The sequence below is a fragment of the Aplidium turbinatum genome, chromosome 14 (assembly GCF_918807975.1).
Source record: "Aplidium turbinatum chromosome 14, kaAplTurb1.1, whole genome shotgun sequence".
Taxonomy (NCBI): Eukaryota; Metazoa; Chordata; class Ascidiacea; order Aplousobranchia; family Polyclinidae; genus Aplidium; species Aplidium turbinatum.
Window position 1 is genome coordinate 21,286,638 of NC_137485.1, and position 24,397 is coordinate 21,311,034.

The 24,397-nt window shown below is 38.5% G+C and overlaps 2 protein-coding genes across 2 annotated transcripts in view; one reads left to right on the forward strand and one right to left on the reverse strand.

Moving 5' to 3' along the window:
* LOC145782702 (N-acetylgalactosaminyltransferase 7-like) overlaps positions 1-24,397 on the forward strand; it is a 65,989-nt gene that overhangs the window by 28,843 nt on the left and 12,749 nt on the right. The window contains exons 6-8 of the mRNA XM_082594454.1: positions 14,863-14,980; positions 17,843-17,965; positions 18,368-18,472. Coding sequence (XP_082450580.1) covers positions 14,863-14,980; positions 17,843-17,965; positions 18,368-18,472 — 346 coding nt within the window. The remainder of the gene's footprint in view (positions 1-14,862; positions 14,981-17,842; positions 17,966-18,367; positions 18,473-24,397) is intronic.
* On the reverse strand, positions 3,837-9,653 carry LOC145782703 (uncharacterized). The gene is made up of 4 exons (XM_082594455.1): positions 9,175-9,653; positions 8,839-9,038; positions 6,368-6,538; positions 3,837-4,637 (listed from the first exon to the last, which is right to left on the reverse strand). The coding sequence occupies exons 1-4, from the start codon at positions 9,623-9,625 to the stop codon at positions 4,038-4,040; spliced, it is 1,422 nt and encodes a 473-aa protein (XP_082450581.1). The 5' UTR covers positions 9,626-9,653; the 3' UTR covers positions 3,837-4,037.

The following is a 24,397-nucleotide window of genomic DNA, read 5'->3' on the forward strand; positions in this document are numbered from 1 at the left end:
GCAACCTACGAAAACTCAAAAGCACTGATCAAAACAAACATTGGAACGATCAGAACGATCGATATTTTAAAAGGTGTTTTTTGTTTGTCGTATCTAGGCTTACACCTGGTGGTTGAAGATTTAGATTAAGTGGACGGGAAGGCAAGGAAGCCAATCTTCATGTCCACCTTCAGGCATGCCTTTAAGTGTCCTGCCAAAGACACAGCTGCATGCTCATGAGCGGTGTCGAACCGGCGCCCTTTCGATTGCCGTTCCATCGCTCTCACCACTCGGCAATGCAGCCGACTGGTGTTGAACAGGTGTTGAGGTTGTTGAGGTTAAAAGGTGTTGAACAAGGAAGTGTTCTGTCCGCTCTCCTGTTTTGCATCGAAGCTGCTGCAATAGTCTCAATGACGGAAGCTGATCGTACAAGTGGGTTCACGATTGGACTTGGAGGTCACGTGCTACCCAACCTAAGCTATGTTGACCGCGTAGTAATCACCAACATCTCTAAACAGAAGATACAGGAGCTCCTCGGGAAGGCCCGTTTCCAACAATTCGATTGGTGAGGCCGATTCGGAGATAGCTATTTTTGAAGGAAACTGATTCAGTGATTTCTTGAAAATGCAGCGACGGCTTCTGTTTATTTAGAGAATTTGTAGGGATTATTTGAGTAGGTTATTGTTTCAGCGAGGTAGGTGCAAATTAGCTGATGTCTTGCGGGTATTAAGGTATTGCGATATCCAGCAACAATATCCACCAACAACAAGCAGCTATTGCGATATTTTGCCTCACCCATGGGGCAAAATGGGAAAAAAGGCACCTTTGGAATTTATTTGATACTTAAATGAGCATTATCATTTTTGATATTTTTTTTTGTTTGATTTGTGTAGCATGATGCCCGACCTTTCTGTTAAAATAAAAATTGTTCGTTTTTCTTAAGTCTTTAGAATTTTATGACTGTTTAGGCTTAAGTATCCCATTTTGCCGTACTTTCCCTATAATTCATGATGTCACAACTCACAGTGGTGGATCATGCTAGTAACGTTGAGGGGATCCGATTTCATATATCGGACAAAAAAAAAGTAGTTGTTTACTAGTTTGTTTACTTAAAAATAAGTTTACTAACCTACAGGTTAGTAAAGTTGATGTTACGTTGGAAGCGATTGTCAGATTCGTCACTGATGTGTCGACCGTGGTAGTGGTAGTAATTCAACTAATTCATGCGTAACAATTTTTGATGGGCAATTCGGAATCAGATCTTTGCATGCATGTCTTAAGCCATTACAGTTTTGCCATCTTTTCCCTTCATGTTGTTTCTGTTACTGTATTTTGTTTCCACAATATCGTTTTTCTGCATTCTGACAAAAAAAATAAATTGAATTGAAAAAATTAAAAAACGAATTAAAATTTATTTTTAAACTATTGAATTAAAAAATTTGCTCATATAAAATTAACATGTGTCCTGCATCACAGTCTTTATCCAAACTTTTCAAATTTGTAAGCATAAACATTACACTGCAAAAATTTAACGTTTTAATGGGGAGGCAAAATTTTGTGTTTCTCTGCAGTCGAGTTTAGCAAGAATTGGCAGTGATAAACTCGTGTTTTGCCCATGAGGCTGGGCTCTTCAGCATCGCACCACTAATTCATGCGACATAGTTCTCAACCGCTGCTTTTGTCAGTCAATGTGCTCGATGTTCTATAGTGAGTAGTTAGGTAGTGTTGCCGCTAGGAAGATCGCTCCTTCTCAGCAGGCAAAACTTTATTGTGGTTCACTTCTATTATAAGTTAGTTTTTTGAATAAACAAATGCAGCTGTGAGATTTTAGAAATCTTCGAAAAAGGCTGTTTCGTGATTGAAATTTTTCCAAATCGGCTTCTTCAAATCGGTTTCTCTGAATAGTAGCAGACCGGGAGTTCCTCGTTACTCTATCAAGAAACGCTGCAAAGTTCGGTCTTCAAATAAATATATCTAAGACCAAATGTATGACCAGAGGTGGGCATCATGGTACTTTAAAAGTAGCGCGCTATCGCTACTCGTGTTAAAGTAGCCCATGCTACTGCTACCCGCTACCAATTGATAAAAGTAGCGTGCTACCCTATACCTTTACTCGGGCAAAAGTAGCATACGCTACCGATTTTCTCGCTACTTTTGTCTTAAACTGACACAGGAAGTACTTTATTGTAACGTAATAATCATCTTGAAAACGAATGGTATCATGCATTTGAACGTCGTTATAGAAAACACGTTGTAGGCCTAGGTCAGTGGTTCTCAAACGTTTCTGAGTGCGAACCAAATTTGAGTTTGGTAAACAACGACCCAAGATACAAACAACCTGTGGTCTTAACACAATTTCGGCTATCTAGGCTAATTATTATTTAATTGTATGGTTGCTATTGACAAGACACAGACAACCGGTTGTAGGTTAAATGTAGGGCTAGGAAACTCTACCATGACTTGACTTGCTTGGAAGGTAAAAGCGCTGGATTGGTTGCTGAGTCAAATCGAGGGTTAAATAACAGAACGAGCCAAGTCACCCAAAAGTAGTTTTGAGAAAATGGCATTTTAAAACTTTAAAATTTTAATTTCAAATTTGGAGTCTAACCACTCTTTTTTACTATGTGACTATATTTTGGACCTGTGACGGCAAGTCGGCAATGATGACAAAATGAGCTATGTCACATTAGCTCATTTTGTCAATAGAGATGGTATGGATGCAGAAGCGGCACAATGAGCTATGTAGCAATAGCTCGTTGTGTCGTATAGCCCTCTGGACTTAGTTTAAAATGAGCAGTCAGTTTTGAGAAACCTGTTCAGGCCAGAACTTAGCTCTTTCTGTCAGTAAAAATACGGGGCTTGAGAAACACTTTCCAGTATCTAACCACAAAAAATGCAAAAATAGACTTAGCTCGTTCTGTTATTTAGCCCTCGAAATGATGGCCGTAAGCACGAAGGCGCTATTACGCGTTGATTGCGTAACGGAGTGGTGAGAACGTCTGTGAGACGCCCGAAGAGACGTCGATTCGACACCACATGCTATGTCTATGCAAGATACTTAAAAGCCAAAATAATGAGAGCGGCTGATTCGATAACCACATTCCCTTCCAGTTGTCTCTTGTGTTGCATCTGTAACCGCAGTGAGTGTGACTGTATGTTGTCGCAATGTGCGCAACGTATTGCATTATTATGATTATTACACTGACTGAGTGCTAGCGTTTAGCGGTACACTATTGTTGCTTTGAAAATGACCTTACATTACACTTGAACAACTATAAACGCTTTACTCTGCCAATCTCGAAAACCGGCCCTGCGTCAAGGCCAATCTTGTAAACCGTCCTCGTTCAAAGCCTTTACAAGTATGCGAAACTGCAAAGGCTTTGTTAGTCCAAGGATAAAGATCCAAAACCAAACCAAAACGCTATGCTATCCACAAATTTGTTTTTTCAGCAATCATAATTTTGAAATATTCCGCTTCTGCGCGACCCGGTGCCTTTACTAATTGTGGTGATTAGAAATGAAACTGCTGAAAAAGCCCATGTTGAGTAACAAGCACAACCTATTATCTTTTCAACCACGTTGTTTGTTATGAGACAACGTCATGAAAGCCCTGAACCGCCGAGTATTGCTTCAAAGTAGGGGAGATGTGTAATGCTTACTATTGCATATGTTTTTGTGTGAAATGTTTTTAGAAATTGCTTGAGAAATAAGCTTTTTAGCCGTAAAAAACTACTTTTGGTTCAAAGATCTCAAATCTCCCTTGCGATACGTAAATAAGTAACAGTGAACAAAAGTAATTGTCACTTAAAACCTGCTCGTTGTATGCCTCACCGCATTGCACTTGATGCAATTTTAAGTGCGATCTGTGCTTTATTAGTTAAATGCACAATGCAACATGCAGAAACACAGTCATTAAATTTCAGATTTTGGTACAAAAACCAAATCTTCGCGGCGCCGGTGTCATTGTGGCTTCATTTGTCACTCAGCACGTCATAATTTCTCTGAAATCGAAAGTAATCCTTGGGCGAAATCTTGAAAGAAACTTCAATGTATCGACTTTATATTAGATTGTTCACTCGACTACGAAAAGATTCGGTTGCCAAACGATTTTTTCTAAGGCAGTTCGAGCACCATTTTCCTTCTTTCGGCAAGGATCTTTGCTCCCGTTCCCTTCCGCTAGACGGAAGTACGTGCCATAGTAGGCAGTTTGAGGAACTGTGAACGTCGACAAGAGACTCTGTATGTCGGTGCTGTGTTTTTGTTAGTTCTTTGTTTAAAGTGATAAGCAGTCTGTCTGTAGGTGTCACAGAAGAGTTAGTGTCACTTTCACGAGGAGGCCCATCATTAGAAGTGTTGTTGAGAATTTTCCATCTTCCCCTGAATTTTTCCCCACCGCATTCTCCTTCACTGGAACTGTCTGAAGCGCTTGTTGGGGAGAATCCAAGCCAGTTTGTCTTTGCCGATTTTTGCTGCTTGCGATAAGATGGTTTTGATCGCAGTGTTTCTGTGCATTGTTTTCCGTATAAGTGCGGGCTGGCTTGCGTATGTGCGAAACCTGGACACAGCACGGCACCGTTTTCGCCCAACATCTTTCCCACTGCGCTCATCAATTTGGTCTTGTTGGAGAGCGATCCTTGCTCGATGGTAAAGGGCAAAACCTAAAAACATAGAAACTAATGTTATAAGCTGTTTGGCAAGTGTTTGGTGTAACAGTGCACGTAGTGCAATGTGTACTGTATTACCAGTTTTTCACTGATCTGGAGTCTGGACTTCCCCAATGAACCAGAATACGGTACTAGTTTATCCAACACAAAACTGTTGGAAACGCATTTCTTTCTATGCATTTTAATCCTTTAATCTGGAAACCCACTGTCCGACTTCAACCGTCACGCTTCAACTCAAAGGTTTTGAAATAAGTTTGATATATTGAAAAATCAGATAGAGTGAAGCGGAAATGATTCACACTTGTCGCAGATCAGCGTTCTTCAACTTTTGTCATCGCGAAACCCCTGATTTACTTTTTCGTTTGTCACGGATTCCCGCTAACTAAAATGTAAATTAAAACAGTAACGTTTTTGTTAATAGCATAACATTGTGTCGCAACAACTGTCAATGATTCTTTTTCAGCTATTGAATCCACTCAACCTCTTGTTTAACTAGCTGGGCCTACTTGGAGTGTGAATGCGGGCACGGTGATCTAAACATTGAGAATAACGCATCAATATATGAAGCTAGACATTTCCTAAAAATACGACAAATCCTCTCAGAATCATGATCCTAGATATCGTACAATAGTTCCCAGGTAGTTGACGAAATCAATAGCAATTATTATCTACGTCAGTGCTCTTCAACAGGAATTTATGACGAAACAAAGTGGTGTAAATCTGATAAAAGAAGCGATGCCCAAAGTGTAGGTAGGCTACTTGGTGGCCGGTCGATTGGTCGAAAGACATTTGGTCGACAGTCATTTGGTCGACAGACATTTGGTCGACAGGACGTTTGGTCGACAGGACGTTTGGTCGACAGACAATTGGTCGACAGACATTTGGTCGACAGGACATTTGGTCGACAAGACATTTGGTCGACAAGACATTTGGTCGACAAGACATTTGGTCGACAGGACATTTGGGTTAGGGTAGGGTTAGGTTAGGGTAGGGTTAGGTTAGGGTAGGGTTAGGTTAGGGCTAGGTTAGGGTTAGTTAACCCTAACCCTAAAATGAATCGTTCTGTCGACCAAATATCTTGTCGACCAAATGTCTGTCGACCAAACGACCTGTCGACCAAATGTCTGTCGACCAAACGTCCTGTCGACCAAATGTCCTGTCGACCAAATGTCTTGTCGACCAAACGTCCTGTCGACCAAATGACTGTCGACCAATTGTCTTTCGACCAATTGACCGGGTACCGGCTACTTAACTTATGTTGAGCAAACGTTTCCAATAACTGTTTTGTCTTCAGCGCTATTGAATGAAAGCAATCCCTCATTTCTAGCACTAGTTGCAACGTTCCTCTTATGAAAGCAAAAACAAACAAGTTGATTTATAGCTTCACTGACGTTTGCTGGTGCTGACAATCCGTGGTGCTGCAAAGTTTTAAATTGCATTGCAGCTGACATTAAAAGGGCTTGCTTTCATTCAATAACACTGAAGATAAAAGTCGTTTGGTTTTTAAAATGTTTGCTGAACATAAGTTTAGTATCTACATTTTGATTTTTTGATTAGATTGGACAGGCGTTTTTTTCCTTTTAGAGGTTTAACGCTATTTGCAAAGACCGTGTCTTTGATTTTCTTCCTACAGTTCCGCAGTGTCAGAAAGCTCACTTTAAATCTGTTAAAGTAAAATTTAAAAACCTTGGTTCAAATCATTGCCAGGACGGGTATGGAGTTACCTGCAATCTGAAGTTTGCTTGTTTTCTGTCCAGTACAATTCGAAGACTAGTGTTGTGCTTAATGAGGTCCGGATCAGTGACGCAGCTTGGCTCTATGACCACCAAGCGGTCACCGGCTTTGCTTGCTGTCAAGCCCTGTACTTCTTTGATGGTAATGCGATCCTGGTAAAGCTAAAAATAATTAAAGATTATGTTGCTATGCGACTAGTAGACTGTATAAATATTTATAGAATCACCTAAAATAATTTGTCTTCCGGCAATAAATGTTAAGCTTAGATTCGTATGTAGAAAATTCGCGTTTGAGTGGTGTAATAGTCTATCATAAACGATTATTCTTTCAGCAAGCACACATCGAATTTGCTTATTGCGTTGTCAATATTTGGTTTGTCTCTTGAGTCATTCTTTGTGAAATCATCCAGGCCATGTCATCCATAGTCACAGGTTTTTATGAACTTTTATACAGCTGTAGAGCTCAGTTTTCTGAGAAAAATCGTGCTAATTTGAGAAAAATTGGGTCAGTATTTTTTAAGTTATGGCTTTTTTAAAATGGAGAATTTTTGTAATCACTCAAGTATAAAATTAAAAAAAAATTGAAATATGTTTTAGAATTATTACAACAGACGGAGTTTTCAAGTTCTCGGTGTCAAATTTGATCAACTTGTTGCTAATGCATCATAATTTTTGTATGCAATTTTCAAGCAACTTTGGTCACGCTTGAGTGACCTGCGGGAAACTTTTCCAAGTCTACGTTCATGTAACCACTCATCTGTGACGCGATTATAAAAAAAGTTGCTAAATTCAGAATTTTTTGATTAAAGTTTCATATGAAAGATTTTAACCTATTCTTTCCAATGGTAAAAAGAAATTAGCCTAATGTTTATTTGAGTTTATCATACCAAAATAAGTCAAAACGTAATCACAACATTTTTAAAGGTTATCCGTACGTTTTCAAGATAGGTCTGCCAGAGCAATGGTCTTGAAACACCAAATGTATAAGAGTTGCACAATTAACTGTCAGTAATCCAATTTTTCTTACTACTTTGTTAATCATTGTTGCTAACTAACCTAGTTTTTGCTCCAATCAGTGGCCCATTCAGGGGATAGGGCGATCACCACTTGTTTCAGCTGACACGCTTTGTGTTAATGACAAACAACTTGTGATGTTACCATTAGGCATTGAAAAAACGAAATTGACTCCAGTCTGTTTCCACCACAGACACTATTATTTAGATAAATATGAATTCAGGAAAAACCATTGCTGTGATCCATTTGAACACCATAAAAAGACCATTAAAAAGTCTATGAAAACCTACCCCTTTAATTCGCAAAAACATATAGCCCTACAAACTTGGTTTTAACTCTGGGAAAGAAAATCTGCACTAATTGCTTAAATCAGTTATCCATGATGGACTGCCTTTCCATATCAACATCGGTAAATTGCTCAATAATCTCTAAATTTGAAAGCATGTCTGAAAAGCGATTCACTGAAGAAATAAATGCTAGTTTTTCGGAAATAGGAGTGTCACCACTTGAAATGCACGGAATTCCTACCCAGCCTGGAAGAGACTGGCAAGGCCATCACCAAAGGTAGTCTACCAGAGGTTTTCACTTTTTTAAGCTAGTTAGTTAAACAAAAATTAACACGTACAGTACAATTTCAAGTATAAATATAATGAAAAAATATTAAAACATGGTGATTGTTCTTTCACAAAAAATGACTCTCGATAATTTTTTCGCTTTCGTCTTTTGCCGCTTGTTTGTTATTTTTAGACTTCTTTAAACGCTTTCGGAAGTGGCCATGTTAGCGCTTGGGGAAGTGGCCATGTTAGCGCTTGGGGAAGTGGCCATGTTAGCGCTTGGGGAAGTGGCCATGTTAGCGCTTGGGGAAGTGGCCATGTTAGCGCTGTAATTGACGGCTGTTGATTCAGCTCAACGTCGGCGTTATGAGAATTTTTAATATTATGCTTCAGTTGTAAGAACATTTTCCTTGTATATATAGATACAAAAGGACGTCAAATTAACTAATTTTATTTAGCAGGTTTGATTAGAACTTGCTGACTTCCCACTTATGGTTTTCTTTTTATGTACGTTACTCGCGGATTGAGTGACCCGCAATGTTGCGACAATTATCTTATCATCCACATACCACAAAGTTGCCTTGCTGTCTGGAAGTTGTTCACTAAGCACGGCTATGTGGCAGTGGTTTATCACTGTGTTGGTTACTGTGTACGGTGATGCTGGCAGATTAATAAAGATGAGTCAATACCAGAAATGGGTTTTACACTTTGATATAAAGACTTGTTTAGCATTCAAAACGGTACATTTGCTGACCTCATAGCCGCAGCTTCTCGTGCTTTCTTTCATTGACTGCTAATTATATTTGTATAATTGCTTGGTTAACGGGATTGTCACGCGAAACGAGCGGAACCGGCTCGTGGCTAGATAATACTGTTATGGCAAGGCGCTGTTACCTGCAAAATTTCATTTTCTAGTTTGTTATGAACGTATGGCCGTTTCTTTTTTCCCATTCCGTCGCTTTCATCGGAAAGATCATGAAACTTCCACCCTCCTTTTCTTTTGCACCCTCGTCCTTTGCCGGGAGTAGGGGTAATTGCTCTGGAGGAGTCGAGAGGTTCGCTTGTGAGTCCAGGTTTCAGTCTGTGGGCAAAGCCTGTACAAGTAATATTGGTTAAAAAAACGGCAATTGCGTCAACGTGTTTCTATTCATCTTTCTTGCCATTTCTTTCCATCATCTAATCAACATCGAATTAGCATGAAGAGCTACAATAGATTTCTAAACGACTTACTTTTTGCGACATCCAGAAGTGACTTGCTGACGGCGATCATTTCATTGCTGCTATCACTGCCATCGCGACTTCGCGGCGAGGTTGAATCGAATAAAGACATTGGGGGTTGGCAATGGAAAAATATATTGTCTAGTGCCACTAGTTTTGCGGTGGTTGAATCCTTAACAGGTGGCCTCGTGATTGAAGCGTGACTTTCCCTTAACATAATTGGCATTTGGGAAGGTACAGTTGCCACAACTTCCGGGATATCTTTGCTTGTCCACTTCACGTAATTATCTTTTGTATAAGATTCCCTTCTTCTGTTTTTACTGCTACTGTTGTAAGGGGTCGAGGGGCTGGGCCTTGTTTTCTGCAAATCATCATTGTACTTAGAGTGCAAACAGCCCCTCAAGCTGAGGTCAGTAGGGCGCATTAATGGGTCAGTAATATTTGTTTTTTCTACGGTTGTCATAATCCCATACTATGGTCATTGAACTCAAATATAGTTAACCTGAAACATAAAATTGCAAAAAATAGTTAGCAGAAATCCACAAAGCTGCACATTGAAAATCGTTCAGATTCGATTAATTGATTTGATCTTTATCCTGGGACTGAGAAAAGTTCTTTGAGAGCTTAATCTTGGCAGTTTCGTGCACTCGTAGAGGCTTTGAATCACTAACTCAGACCCGGTCACTTAGTATGACAGTGAAATTTTCGATTGTTGAAGTGTTGTTCTCTGTGAATTATTCCATCCACTAAGTGCCGCTGGATGGAGAGCAGTCCTGAAATGCGTTATTCAAGCGCACACGCCAAGAGCCGAACCATCCGAAATTGAGTGGGTGTGCATTTGTATCTCAGCCTACAACATTTACAAGCCCCCACTCTTGCTAATGTTGCCACCATCCCTTCCAACGTTCCGCGTCCCTGTTTCCCAGCGGCCGGAGTGGAAACTTGTTGGTTTCTTTGGATTGAATAGGAGGGCAAGATGGTTTGTAGAGGCCCAGTCAGCCAGCAATTTTCTGTAGCTGCTTGTGTTGTTGTAGCCCCAGTCTCTACGCTGGCGATTGCAACTGCCAGCACATCAACTAGGGCTATAACAACACAAGCAGTGACGGAGAGTACTCACACACTCGTGAACAAATAAATAAAATAGTATAGCTTTGGTAGAGAGGTACTTTTTAAAAACCATAGACAGACAATCGATAACAACTTAAATAACATTGAATTGCATAATTCAAAATTATTAACATTTCACGAATAATTGTTTTGTTTAGATGAATTAAGATATTTTCCTGAAGAGGGCAGAAAGTTTTGCCGAAAACGCTTGAAATTATGTATCTATTTCATTTCTGTATTAATTTTGAATTATGCAATTCAAATAAATAAAAATGACTGAAATTCCTATTGGGTGCGTCGCAAGTCCAGCAACCTTTCCCAAAGGTGTTGTAAAGAAAAAAGTTTGAGAACCACTGACCTAGGTTTTGTATCATAAACGCTTGAACCCCTCCGATTAAAATTAATTATAATACAATGATGCACATTGTGTAATCTAATAGTTTGGGTAAATTTTATCATTGCATTTTAATTCTTGTCAACTCGTGAGTTTCTGGCTTATTACCTGGAAAACTTCCGCGTACTACAGTTTGGGAACAACCCCTGTTAGAAAAAGTCGCAGCTTGACCATCCCTGCTTATTTATTGCTAGATCAATGGTCAGCCTACGATCCTACATAGCACATGGTTAGTAGCAACTAGCAACGTTGAACGTGATGGGTATTCTGCGAAAACCACAAACAATAAGCAAGACATGTGTCAACAGAGCGCTGGTTTAAATCTTTAGCTATTTTTCAAGATTCAAACGCGTAATTTCGATGGTTACTTTTTTAGTCGCATAAAATCATAGCAGCGTCATAATGATTACCGACTACCGTACAAATAAAAAACTGATTAGAATGTGCTGATTTACTTCAGTAAGGTTATAACGCGGCTCAGTAATGGAAGCACATTTAGGTTTTCATTACACAGTCTGATTTGATAACTCGCTTTTGGGTACATTTGCTTTATGATCATCTTGTTATGTTTCTGGTAACCGCGCAGAAGGTTGCTACTGCCGTTTTCAAGCAAATGAAAGTTTTTCTGTTAGAAACTTTCATGTTTTTGTCCTTTTACAATTTCTATGCTACATTCTGCCCTGCATCACTGCCTATGTTGGAACAACTGTTTGTTAATGTTTGACTGCGCTCTTGCATTCGCCTCTAACCCTGCATATCATACAACAACAATCGCCAGTGTGGCAATACGCTTCGCCTGTCTATCTGGCGTGCTTCTGTGCGCTGTTTCTATTTTGGTCGACGCAAGATTGTTTCTGTGTAGTGGTGCTAGATGACCTTATATGGTGGTTGGTTTCTTATGCGTCGTTACGTTGGCTGTGGGATAAAGCGAATCATTGGCACGTATGTGACCATATATGGTGTACTTAGCTATGACTATTTAAGGCCACAGCGAATGGAATAGTATGTCTTTGGGTTTACACTGTTTTGATTGCGCTTGCAAAAACAACATGTTTAAGCTAAAGCGCAATAATCTATTCAGTTGTGTTACAGTAAGAACGTTTTGGTAGTTTTTTTTAGAACATGCTCAGGGCTAATTGTTCAACACATTCTCGGGTATTTTTCAATATTTTGAAGCATCTTTATACAGCGAACTGATGATTTTGTTGTCCTTGGTTATTTTTATGCCTCAGGCTTAGTTTTGTAACTCAGCCAATCACGGAACCTGGATTTAAGCCACATTTGCATGAAGTTATGTGAAGTGTTCAACAGTACCATCAAAGTGAACTTGATAAGACGCATTTTTCAGCAATTTATATTAATTTTGCATCATGTCTCTTTCTGATCTTTTACATTTTGTTTCTCTGCTTATCCCAAATCATATTCTTTAATCAAGAAATGCAAGCAATGTCAGCTTGAACTGCTAGTTGCTACCCTACCAAATAAGTCCATGCGTTAACTCTCTGTGGGATAGTTGCAATGCGAATGCTTGAAGCCCTCATTCAGATGCTTCAGTTTGACCAGCTACTCAGTTTGGTATCACCGTTCTCTTTCCTTTGTTAGTCTAATCGATATTACTATATTAGTGAATGGTTATACTAATTATATTTGAGCTTTTTTATGTTTTGGTGGCACAACGCTCGTGGCTGTGTTATTGTTTACATTTGTAAAATTTGTGATAACATCATTTGTACAACTTGCATTGGTCAAGTTTGTCGTTGCCCTCTTGCACTTGTTTGGATTTGCTTTTCGCGTAAACGGCATAGCGGCCAACCTCGCTTGTAATATACTTTAGCGTAAAATAGAAAATTTATTTTAATGATCGGATCTGATAGCAACGTTTCCTTTTTAGGAGAGTTTTCATTTCGACTTAAAATCTATTACTGCTGTAAAAAGCTTCTCAGTTATCCCAAATTAATTGTTGCTGTAACGCATTGTTATACCGAATTGCTTATTCTGGAGTGGTTATCGATTCCTTTAGTTCAGCTTAATAGCCATGATCTAATCGTTCAACTTCATCACTGGTCTCGTTCGTATCATTCGTAGTTCATCAGGACGAGCGCAAATATATCGACGTCATGCCGCAGGTTTCTAAACGAATATTATTATTCACTTCCGAGACCGACTTTGTGTTGAAGTTCATGCACCTTAGAAGTTTATTGCATATCAACGAGAGCCAGTTGAAACCAACATTTGAGCTTTCACTGGTTAGGTCGTGCTCATCGGAAATGATTGACATCACATCCGTCGCTAACATGGCGAGGTTAATGGAATTTTTGCTTGCCCGATGTGTCCATGTTAAGAGTTTCAGTTCAATTTATGCGCTAAATAAGGAACTAATGAGATGAAAATTTTTAATAGTGTTTTTAGATCTGTTGTGGGAGCACAATTTTTGCGAATTTGCTTATTATAGTGAGCACTGATATACGGTATTCTGTAGCATTATTATTGTCAAGCTAATTTTATTTCAACGTATACCATTAATAATAATTTTAATGATAGACCTTATATGTTATGCCCAACTTTAAAAATTTATAGGAAGACCAAAAGCATTTTTTTTCGGAATGGCCCGTTTCGGTGAGTCCGATTCGGTGAGTCCGACCCCTTAACGGGGGATTTTTTCAATTTTTTTTTTAAATTATTGGGTACCGTAGCCTAATTATCATTGCCGTTTTAGGGTTAGGGGTTAAGGATTAGGGTTAGGGGTTAGAGGTTAGGAACTCACCGAATCGGACTCACCGAATAGTAGCAGACCCTTTTTTTTGGCTATTTGGTGTCACTTAATTGATTGAATCTTTATCCTCGGACTGGGAAAGCTTCTATAAGAGCTTAATCCTGGCAGTTTCGCATACTCGTAAATGCTTTGAACCACTGATGCAGGTCCGGTCACCGAGATTGACAGATTGAAGTTTTTGCTTGTTGAAGTATTGTCTGTGAACTATTCCATCCACTTGGTGCCGCTGAATGGAGAGCAGTCCTTAGAATGCGTTGCTCAAGCGCACATCTTGATAGTCGAACCAGCGCCGCTTGATCTTGAAGCTTCTTTGTTCACGAAGTTACACGCTGACTAACTGAGCTATCGAGGCGGACTAGTAAATGTTTTTCTGATAAATGTATTTCTTCAAGAAATTGCTAAATGTTGTAATTTCTTGAGCACTGTTAAGAAGCCGATTGTTCCTGGCACCGGCTAAACCTTTCAGTGGTTCTCAAAGTGGGGTCCGCGAAGCAATATTCTGGGACCGCAAAGCACCTTCCAAAAACGCTGTGTGTTTTTCTTAAACAAAGTCTTGACGTGATTGCAATATCCAGGCTCGTGAACTTTTTTCTCTTACGCCAAGACAGGCGGCTTTTTTCGTTCACTTTATTACTAAGGCAGATTGAGCGGTGGATAGGCTTCTCTGCTTTTTCATTCTTGGTGATTAGATTTGCCGTTACTTCCCAACTGACAGGATCTTCAAAATAAAAGTGCAGTTGTTTCATCAACAACCCGTTTGGAACTAATATTAGCAATCCGCCATTGGAAGACAACTTAGTCTACTGTAATTCAACAACAGTTTATTGATTTAGTGAATGATTGGGGTCTAAAGGCTATTTTCTTTGAGATGCATTGCAGTGACGGTTGAAATGACGCTGTCCTAATCTGATATCGCAAAGATGGCACTAAAAAGTGCTAATTCCATTTTCAACAACTTACGAATGTGGCACAGCATTTTCAACATTAAGTAGGTTATTCGCATGTACAAAAATATGTTGTATCATGCAAATTGGCATTTGTGCGTTGGAAAAAACTGTTTCATAATTAATCGTAATCTTTGACCTACTCGCTATCAAAATCTCGAAGCAGGTTGGATGTGATGCATGATATGAAGGTGGCGCTGTGCCAAAGGAACCATAAAAGAACTGGTAACACCCAAGCAGGTGCACCAATCTCATGGTAACACCCAAGCAGGTGCACCAATCTCATGGTAACACCCAAGCAGGTGCACCAATCTCATTGATGCTTGAACGACTATTTTAGCGTTTTTATGCGAATTTGCCTAATTTTATGTTGGACCGTGAGTCATTGGAAAAATCGCAAGGGGTCAATTACAAAAAAGTTTGAGAACCACTGATCCAAATCTTCTACAGGTTTAGTTATTAATATTTTTAATCACTTACAGGTCCCCAGCGATGGCCGGAGGATTATTTGCCATTGAAAGAGCTTACTTCTTTGAGATCGGTCTTTACGATCCTGGGTTGGAAATTTGGGGCGGAGAGAACTTCGAAATGTCATTTAAGGTGAATTGAGTTTGATTAGCATAGAGCAATGGCCTCAAACACGCGGCCTTCAGGGACTTTTGGTGCGGCCCACAATAGATTAAGAAAGCTAAGATTCGCTCTAAACTTGCATCAAACTTCCGAAAATGTCCATCAAACTTCACCCGACTTTTTGGCACTACTGTCGTGCCATTTTATTGCGTGCGAGAAACTCGTATTGTTACATTGCAATCACATTACCTACTCACTTATTGTGTCGTTATCGCATGGTAGTAAGTTAGTAACTTTTTGTTTTTGTAAGTTAGTAACCTTGATATTTGCTGAAGACAGTTTTTCTAAGGTTTATTTTTTTTCGCGTTTTTTGAAAGTTGATTGCAAGATTTTTACTCCAAGATTCATCGTTTCGTTTGCGCTCTTTTGTTTTTCTTTTTCGTTATTTTTTTGCGTGTGTACAGTGCTTTTCCATCTCTTTGTTCTAACCAAGAGTTTGAGACCCTTGTCTTAGAGCATGTGGATTACTGCAAAGCTGACCGATGCTTCACTTTCATTTGATGTAAAAACAAAATTTTGCACTGGATTTTGTAATATTTGTCAAACTACAGTCATGCCTAGAGATGTAAAAAAACGTTTTTTTTTGTTTTTAAAAAAAACGAGCTCGTTTTTGTTTTTTTTATCGTTTTTTTTTCGTTTTTTTTTTTACCTATTTTTGATATTAAATGTCAAAATATGCAGCAATTAGGGTAAACTCATTGCAATAGCGTCTCTTTCAACAAACAAACAGTCTCATAACTCGTATAACTTATTTCAAATCAGACAATATGTGTATATTTTTTCATTGCAATTTTGTAGATCTCAAGTCTCAACACACGAGCCATAAAGATTTCTCATCGTCTCAAATAGTAGTAACAGTGTCTTATGGTTGGCACATCTCAAGTATTGTCTGTAATTTGGTCCAGCCAGTTGTTAAATGCAGTACCACACTCGTGTGCAATTTCGAAGCCACCTGGGATTTTGGTTAATGGGCATGTTAGGACCAGGTGGTCAGGGTCCTGTTTCTCTGCTTCACAAAGGCACTTTTGACCAGAACTCCACACCTTTTCCAGTACAACGTCAAGAAGTTGTTCCAGTTGATGTGGATTTGGTGCAGACTTGATGAAAATCACACAAGCGGTTCTCGGGTTATAACTGAAATACTCTTAGCCACTAGGTGGCTTCATAGATAAGGAGCAATAGAAAAACGGCAATATCTCAAGAACCGCTCAACATATTTGGATAATTTTTAGCTCTACTCCCATGTTTTCTGGGGTGGGTTATCTGTTTATGAACATTAAAACAAGTTTTGGCTACTACTTTTAAGATAAAAAGAAATTAACCTCTTGTCGTTACGCACCGATAAAATCATGATTCGCAACTTTTAAAAAAAAATTTTGATTGGGTAGAGGAAAGAATGATGAAAAGTTTGGCAAAAGCAGTGCAGTGCTAAAGTCCCAAGTTTTAGCCCAAATCACATTTAAATGTAGTGAAAGATGGAAACATTTTGATGTTTTTTATTTTCTCTGAAGAGGTTCAATACTCCTTTGTGATGTCATAGTCATGTTTGTTTTCCCTTAATCACATCATTGTGCTGTCATAGACATGTTTAAAAGAAGTATGGTTGCACTTAATCCATCCAATTTGAAGTACTGTAGTTTGCAAGACTGACTTTAGCACTTTTCTGTTTTTGCCAAACTTTTCGTCAATCTTTCCTCTACCCAATAATAAAAAAAAAATTTAAAGTTACGCATCATGGTTTTATTGGTGCGTTACGACAAGAGGTCAATTTCTTTTTATCACAAAAAGTAGTAGGCCTAGTTCTCTTTATACACTTGTCAGGAAAAGTATCATGAAGCAGTTATTCACAATGTAAACACTGAGTAGTGCTGAAAAACTCCATTTTGAAGGGAAAATTTCTTCCTTCAGGGTTGGTAGTTACTAGCAATAGTAAACATGGGTGGTGGGCATTTGAAAGAAACATTAACCTAAACCTTTTCTGACAAATGCACTTACTTTTGACAGCTAAAAATATCAGTGATAAGATCTCTTGCATTATGTCACAAATGGTCTGCAAGAAGCATCCATGACAAAGTGTCTAAGACTTTACAACACACGAAAAGAATACTTCTGTTTCAACATTTATAAAGCATAATATACATCGTTGTTAAGCTATCAGTTAAAAAACATGTGTAAACAAGCTATTGGCAATGGCTGCATTAGTAAATTACCACAAACAAGGTAATGTGTGTTCTGAATACTGCCACCTTGTTTTTGCCAAAATTTTGTCAACCCATTGAGTGTGTACAAGAATAACCAGTCCCGGTATAATAACATCGTTGGCTAACTTCCATAAATAGAAAAAGAAATTAACTCATCTATATTATGTCATGTATCAAATTGCATTAATTCAATGTTTGTCAGGTCTACTGTCACTTACTCACAAACAACACGCCTGAGAATGAAGAAGAAAGCGAAACAACGTAGCACGTAGGACTATGCAAAAAACATATGCTGCCAAGTGCCAAGCACAAACACTTAGGAATTTCAGCACACCAATGAAACCATTTTTACTAGTTTAATGTTTTTCAAGAGCACTATAATGAAACAAAGCTGCGAATTGTAAAAAATTTGCAACTTTTCCATAAAAATATGAAAAAAACACGTGTTTTTTTTGGCCCAAGTTTTTTTTGAAAAAAAAACACGTTTTAAAAAAAAAAACGGTTCGTTTTTTTTGCATTTACATCTCTAGTCATGCCGCTGCATAGGTGATGTATGCACCTGAACAAGATATTACATCGCTGTCCCCAAAAGCTTTTAGCATCATGAAAATAACAAATCTATTGTATTCAGATTTGGATGTGTGGTGGAGAGGTTTTGTTTGTTCCTTGCTCACGCGTTGGTCACGTCTACAGACTTCCCGGATGGAGCGGAAATCCACCCCCAGATTATGTGCCATCTAACCCCAGTTTAAGAGTGAGTATGATGTTCATAGTTTTTGCACACCGGTTGGAAAGAGAGGCTCCTTGTTTCCTGACCCGTCACTCTGGCATTGTAATGTGTCCCAAGTTCTACAACACTGCAATCGCTCCACTGTTTGCTAAAAGGAAATAAAGTGTTGACTGTGGTAACAATTCACAGCGGTAGACTGCTGTTTCAGCCTTTGGGAAGGCTTCGTAGGTACGATTCTTTCTACAGCGGCGACGGTGGAACGAAGTGTAAATGCCTGTTATGTCGGTGAGTGCCCCTCAGTCATGTCGTGATAGCCCACATGGATGGAGTTCCTTTTTCCAAAGTTTAGGTTTGTTAAAAAATCGTTTCAATTGAATTTTAAGTGGTCAAGAAGCTTGTGTGTTTACTCTCTATTGTTGTTCAAAGAATTACATTCGCGTGGTAGAGACGTGGTGGGACGAGTACAAGGATTATTTCTACGCCAGCCGCCCTGAGACCATCAACATGCCTTATGGTGACATATCTGCTCAGGCAAGTACATTAGATGATGGATCTACGAATGTTGTGCTTTCATATCGCACTCGTGCTAGAGCTTCACATCCTTTGTTGCACATCGTCCTCATTGAAAGTTTCTTGTGTGTTCACTTCCTTCCTAAATTGAAACCATAAGCATACGAAGCCGAGCAACGTGATCAAGTTTGACCTATTCAAGTTTATTACATTTACAGAAACACAAAACTACGCAAGAAATTAAATATCGAACGTTTTCGACATCACAAGATGTCCTCTTCAGGAATAACATATATATATAATTTAACTCATCTGCATAAAATACAATGGTTTACTAAATCTATAAAAAGGAAAAAAAAGACAAAAATGTACAGTACAGTACTTCTGACTAGCTCAAACTCAACGATATAGGCTATACGAGAATCATAGGTAACTGCATCAAAAGGTGTTGAACAGATCACATAATGTGGTAGAAAGGCAAGGTGCAAAAAATCTAATTTTAAAATACAGAGAGCAAGAAAGTTCCGCCAGGGCTAAACACATACACTTTTGGCCAGCTCCATGTCCACCGCCGTCCAATAAGGTCGAAATGTGCAGTTCAGGGGAACTAGTTGCCACAGGCTGCCGTGTGCTCTGTTTATTGAGGCCCGCTTTAAAGGATGCCTGCCTGTCAGATACTGCCCTCTTCCGCCGAAAATAAGATTGTCGTTGGGGCCTTTCACGTCTTCCTATTAATCCCAGGAGTTTGTAGGGATATGCCTAGTTTTCAGCCTGGGTTCTTCACCGCATTGAGGCATCTCCATAGTGATGAGAGCTCTGATTTCGTAAAGGAGCAACGTGATTATGGAACAAACAACACAAGGCACAGATGACATAATAGAAATCAATGCTGTGTATACTGTATGTAGACACCGCCCTCTTCTGCGAAATAGTCTGCCATTGAGGACTTTTACGTGTTCCTATTAATCTCAGGAGTTGCTAGGGATGTGTCTAGTTTTCAGCCTAGGTTCACCTCTACACCACGTTGAGGCATCTCCATAGAGATGAGAGCTGAACAAATCAGTTTCCTAGACACTCCGATTTCGTAGAGGGGCGATCATTCTAATTACATTTTAACACGACTATAGGTTCGTGAAGGTGGTCAATATCCGCTTACAGTTTACACCAGGCATGTGCAACCTTTTTCACTGGAGGGCCAAATACAAAATTTTGAATGATAACGCGGGCCACTTGATTTTTTCAGAAAAAATTAGTATCATAAAACTACTTTCCTTTGAAAGTAGTTTATGTAGTTAAGAAATAGATTTAATGCAGTCCACGACACACTTGTGCGACAGTTTATTGAAAAACTGTGAATAATTGTCGATGGAAGATGAGGAAACTAAATTCAGTTAAGCGTATTTAATCACAGGTTAATGTGATTTTTGCTGTTGCAGATCTTTGCAAACTTTTAGAATATTTGCTTTCACAGAACTATTCAAGCAACTCCAAGTTGACTTTTCAAATGTTGTGTCGATTGTTGGCCTTTTTGCTTTCCTTTGCAATATTATATTAGGCTACTTATTTGCGTCAGACAAAGCTGTCCATATCCAAAACAAAACAACGAAAAAATACACAAAGGTCAGAGAGCCAATATGTCATCTTAGAGAAAAATTGCTCGCAGCAATGTGCTTCCAAAAAGCGAAATGGTTATTAAGACATGGTGGACAAGATTCTGATGCTTCCCCCAACATAGTTTTTATAAAAGTTCACCAAATCGTTTTCAACAGTAGACTATCTATGATTCTATGTAGCACCAACAACTCCATCAAGTATCAACTACGGTACTGTACAATGCCACACAGGACACAGCTTTTTCTTGTGGTTATCTCGCATTGCGAAATTATGCAACGCAGCATTCTTGCATCACAATCTGTGCACAGCATGTGAAAATTTCCATTGCTTTGATGTAAACTGCATCAAATAGTGATGGCTAGCATAAAGTTTTAACATTTTGCTGAGCACCACGCGGGCCGCATGGAACAACCTGGCGGGCCGCAGTGCCATTGGTTGCACAATGCACATGTCTGGTTTACACTATGAAAATATACCAATAATAGTTTACAGCGCAGTGCACATTACTCAAAAACCCATCGCCATAAAAAATGACTGTAAATGAAAACAAATCACAATTCTTCCACTTACAGTTATTTTAACTAAACAAAACAGTGAAGTCGCAAACTAAACCAAACTTAAGTAAACGCCAAATGAAAAGCAGAAAAAGAACCCAAACTCTAGACTAGACCAAACCCTGGACCAAACGTAAGTTGAATGAATTACAGTAGAATTCGCCTATAACGGCTTCGTTTATAACGTCAATTCGCCTATTACGTCACATTTCGCTCGGTCCCGGCAGAATTCCTATCTTTTACGTACATTGTAATTCGGCTACAACAGCATCGCCTATAACGTCAATTCGCATATAACAGCACCCTTTATTGGTCCCCGGACGTCTTTTGTTCGTTTATAACGTCACTTTAAGCCATCACCTTCACCACGAACGGTCAGTCTTTTAATCCTGTTAGCGCTGCTGCTTGCAAAATGTCTTCCCTTTATTTTACTACGTCGTTCGCAGCAGGGACTTTAATTAACTGAATTAACTTTTTTCCCGCGTGAAAAACTATCACGTGTAAAAAGTAGCTCTACAGCTGACCTTTAACCAACTCAAAGCAACAGTTCTACGTGCAGTAATGTATAAACTAATGAACTGAATTTACTTTTTTTTCCCGTGTGAAAAACTATCACGTGTAAAAAGCAGCTCTACAACTGACCTACAACTCAAAGCAACAGTTGTACGTGCAGTAGCCTACTGTATAAACTAGAAGCCGCAGTGTTACACAGTAGCCTGCAGTTGTCGAAAAAGATCTCTGAAGCAAAATGCCAAACAAACGAAGACATTTCCCTCTTTGGAAAAAATATGAAATTGTTAGCCGATTCAACAGCGGTAAGGCTACAAGCGTATCAGAGCTTGCAAAAAAATATGAAATTCCGAGGTCATCATTGCAAACAATCTCTTTCTACAACACCTCTTTCTTTAATCAAAAGACAGTTTTGGAAATAGTTTGCAGTAGTTCGTCTATAACGTCAATTCGGCTATAACGTCAGTTTTTGCAAATCCCCTAGAGTTGCCGTTATAGGCGAATTCTACTGTAGTAAAAAAATCAATGGGAAATTTTGATCACACGTCACTATCTTCAAGAACTGTTGCAAATCAGATGCTTTCATAGCAGTACAAAATCATATTACCCTAAGGATTGTTAGGCGTGTGAAAATTTAAAAAATACAAATAAGAATAGCGGATAGTCTCATGACGAATTTTGATTAAAATTAGTTTTTCAAATCTACACGGACTTTCGGAGCCCCTGTACAGTGTACATGTGCATGAGAAACCACGACGTTCAAAGGAATTGTCGCGTCACTGCCTTTCAACCGACTTTTTGCGGTATCAAGGTTGTGGAGATGCATTCTTGCTTGTATTCTTAAATATTATACTGATCTATAGCTACTACGGGTTGTCAGGTCGAGCTGCATGCATCGTGATTAAATCAACAAATAATTTTACTGTTGTCACTTGTAAGCGTGGCGGAGTGGCGATGTTTTGTGGTCCAACACAAATCATTTCTCAGTGTTTGCTTCTTGCCGCAGTGGCTTCATGCTTCAATATAAAAAAAACTAATTTCACAACGTCCACTTTGACGTGTATCCAAGACATACACTCCTCAAGTAAAGGACTGGAATGTTGCGATCTCGGGGTTTGTAACTTGAGTCTGAAGGATCAACTTGAGTTCTGGGCTGAAATGACTTCTAGAGAAGCTGGAAACACAATCTTGAATTCCATATTAGGGTTTTTGAGGATGGCGTTCAATAGTGTTACTTTCAAAACCATCTGTGGTCATTTTCAAAGTCAAAATGTTATATTTTAAGGTCAAATTACAGAATTTTGATCGTTTTTGCCCATTTTTGCGTCTAAATCGTAAAGCAAAACTGTTTGAAAGAAGTCTGTGACGAAATATGTTATTACATAAACATGAAACGTCATATGTATTTCTCAACACTATGGCTATTATCTAAAGGAGTCCATGATTACAATATAATACACAATGTCTATCACTAGTTGGAAAGCTTTTCTTGCCTCCTGAGGCATCCCAAAGACTTTTCTTTGTCACTTACATTGAGGACATAAGCTTTCAATAGAATGTTAGCTAAAGTACAAGCAGCAATATTACTAGCTAAAGGTGCATCTACAAATGATAACAACTCAGCAAAACGAAACCGGCAGCGCATTTCAGTCTTATCATGCAAATCAGGGTTGATCGGTTTAAACCGGGCAGTTTTGACCACCTATTACTGGTCAAAACTGGTCAAAACCCCTTTAGTGTATGAATCAAGTTGATTTTCAATTGAATTAAAAATATTACCATCCATGTTTAGTAATGATGTTCAACTATATTTTGTTTTAATCAACAATAACCTAAATGCTGGATTTGGAACAAAAAATATTCAATTTCTCTGTTTATTTTTGATATTTCAATCAGTTGGTTATTTTAATTATTGAGAAAATTCAAATTCTAAAAATAAGTTTCTGATGAACCAAAAATGCTTGGTAGAACGATGAACAATTTGCACAGCCAACTGAAGTACAAGAATTTATTCCAACAAATTTTGCCTGCCTCACAGGCCGGTATTGGCGGCCATGGCCGCCAGCTATTTCGAGGCCTGCATATCAAAATGGTCACAGCTGCTTTTATATTTCCTAAATAGCCCAGGTAGCCGACCATTCACTACATAAAAATATTTTTCTGGATTTTGACCGGTTTAAACCTAGTTTTCACCGGTTAAAACCAGGTTTAAACCGCTTAGTGGTCAAAACCAGTTTTGACCACTTAGAGATCAATCCTTGTAATATTTGTAATCTTCTAATAATTGTAATCTTGTAATAAATGTAATCTTGTAATAGTTGTAATATTTAATATCTTCTCAGGAAGTACAGGTTTAGAGGTTTTTTTTTTGGCAGATTAAATTACAGTTGTAATATTTAATATCTTTTCAGAATTATCGATCTTTACTGTTTGCATGTTTTTTCAGACCTTCTGATGATCCGTTAGGTGAAACAATTTGTAAAGGCTTCAGATAGTAATAACTATATTTGATTTAATTCGCTCTGCTTTGCCTTTTTGCTTGGCATTGAGCACTTTTTGTAGTATTAATAGTTTTCATTGTTTTAGAGATCAACCCTGATGCAAATTACAGCTATGATTTCAGTAAATTGTTACGTCACAAAAGCTTGGAACTGCAATGTTTTGCAAGGGCATATGAAATCACCAAAATATTTCCCAAAATAAATAAAAAGAACTTCAAAGAACTTACGCAGTGTAGAGAAAATATCTTACACAATAGATGCAGTAGGTGCACAATATCATATTTTGTCACAGACTTCTTTCAAACAGTTCGAACTTCTTCAAACTTCAAACGTTCAAACTTCTTTCAAACAGTTTTGCTTTACGATTTAGACGCAAAAATGACCAAAATTCTGTAATTTGACCTTAAAATATAATATTTTGACCTTGAAAATGAACTCAGATGGTGTTGAAAGTAACACTATTGAACTAGCCATCCTCAAAAACCCTAATATGGAATCCAAGATTGTGTTTCTAGCTTCTCTAGAAGTCATTTTAGCCAGGACTCAAGTTAATCATTCAGACTCAAGTTACAAACCCCGAGCATGGGAGGTTCCAGTCCTTTACTTAAGGAGTCTATGATCCAAGATGACCTTATATGGGAATTTTTGAATTAATGAATTTATTGGAACAGCATACGCGAATAGCAGGTCAATTTACCTCCGCGGTAGGCTTTAGCTTTAAGAACTATCGAAACATTTTGATTTCCTATTTAGGAAAAAAGTTGATT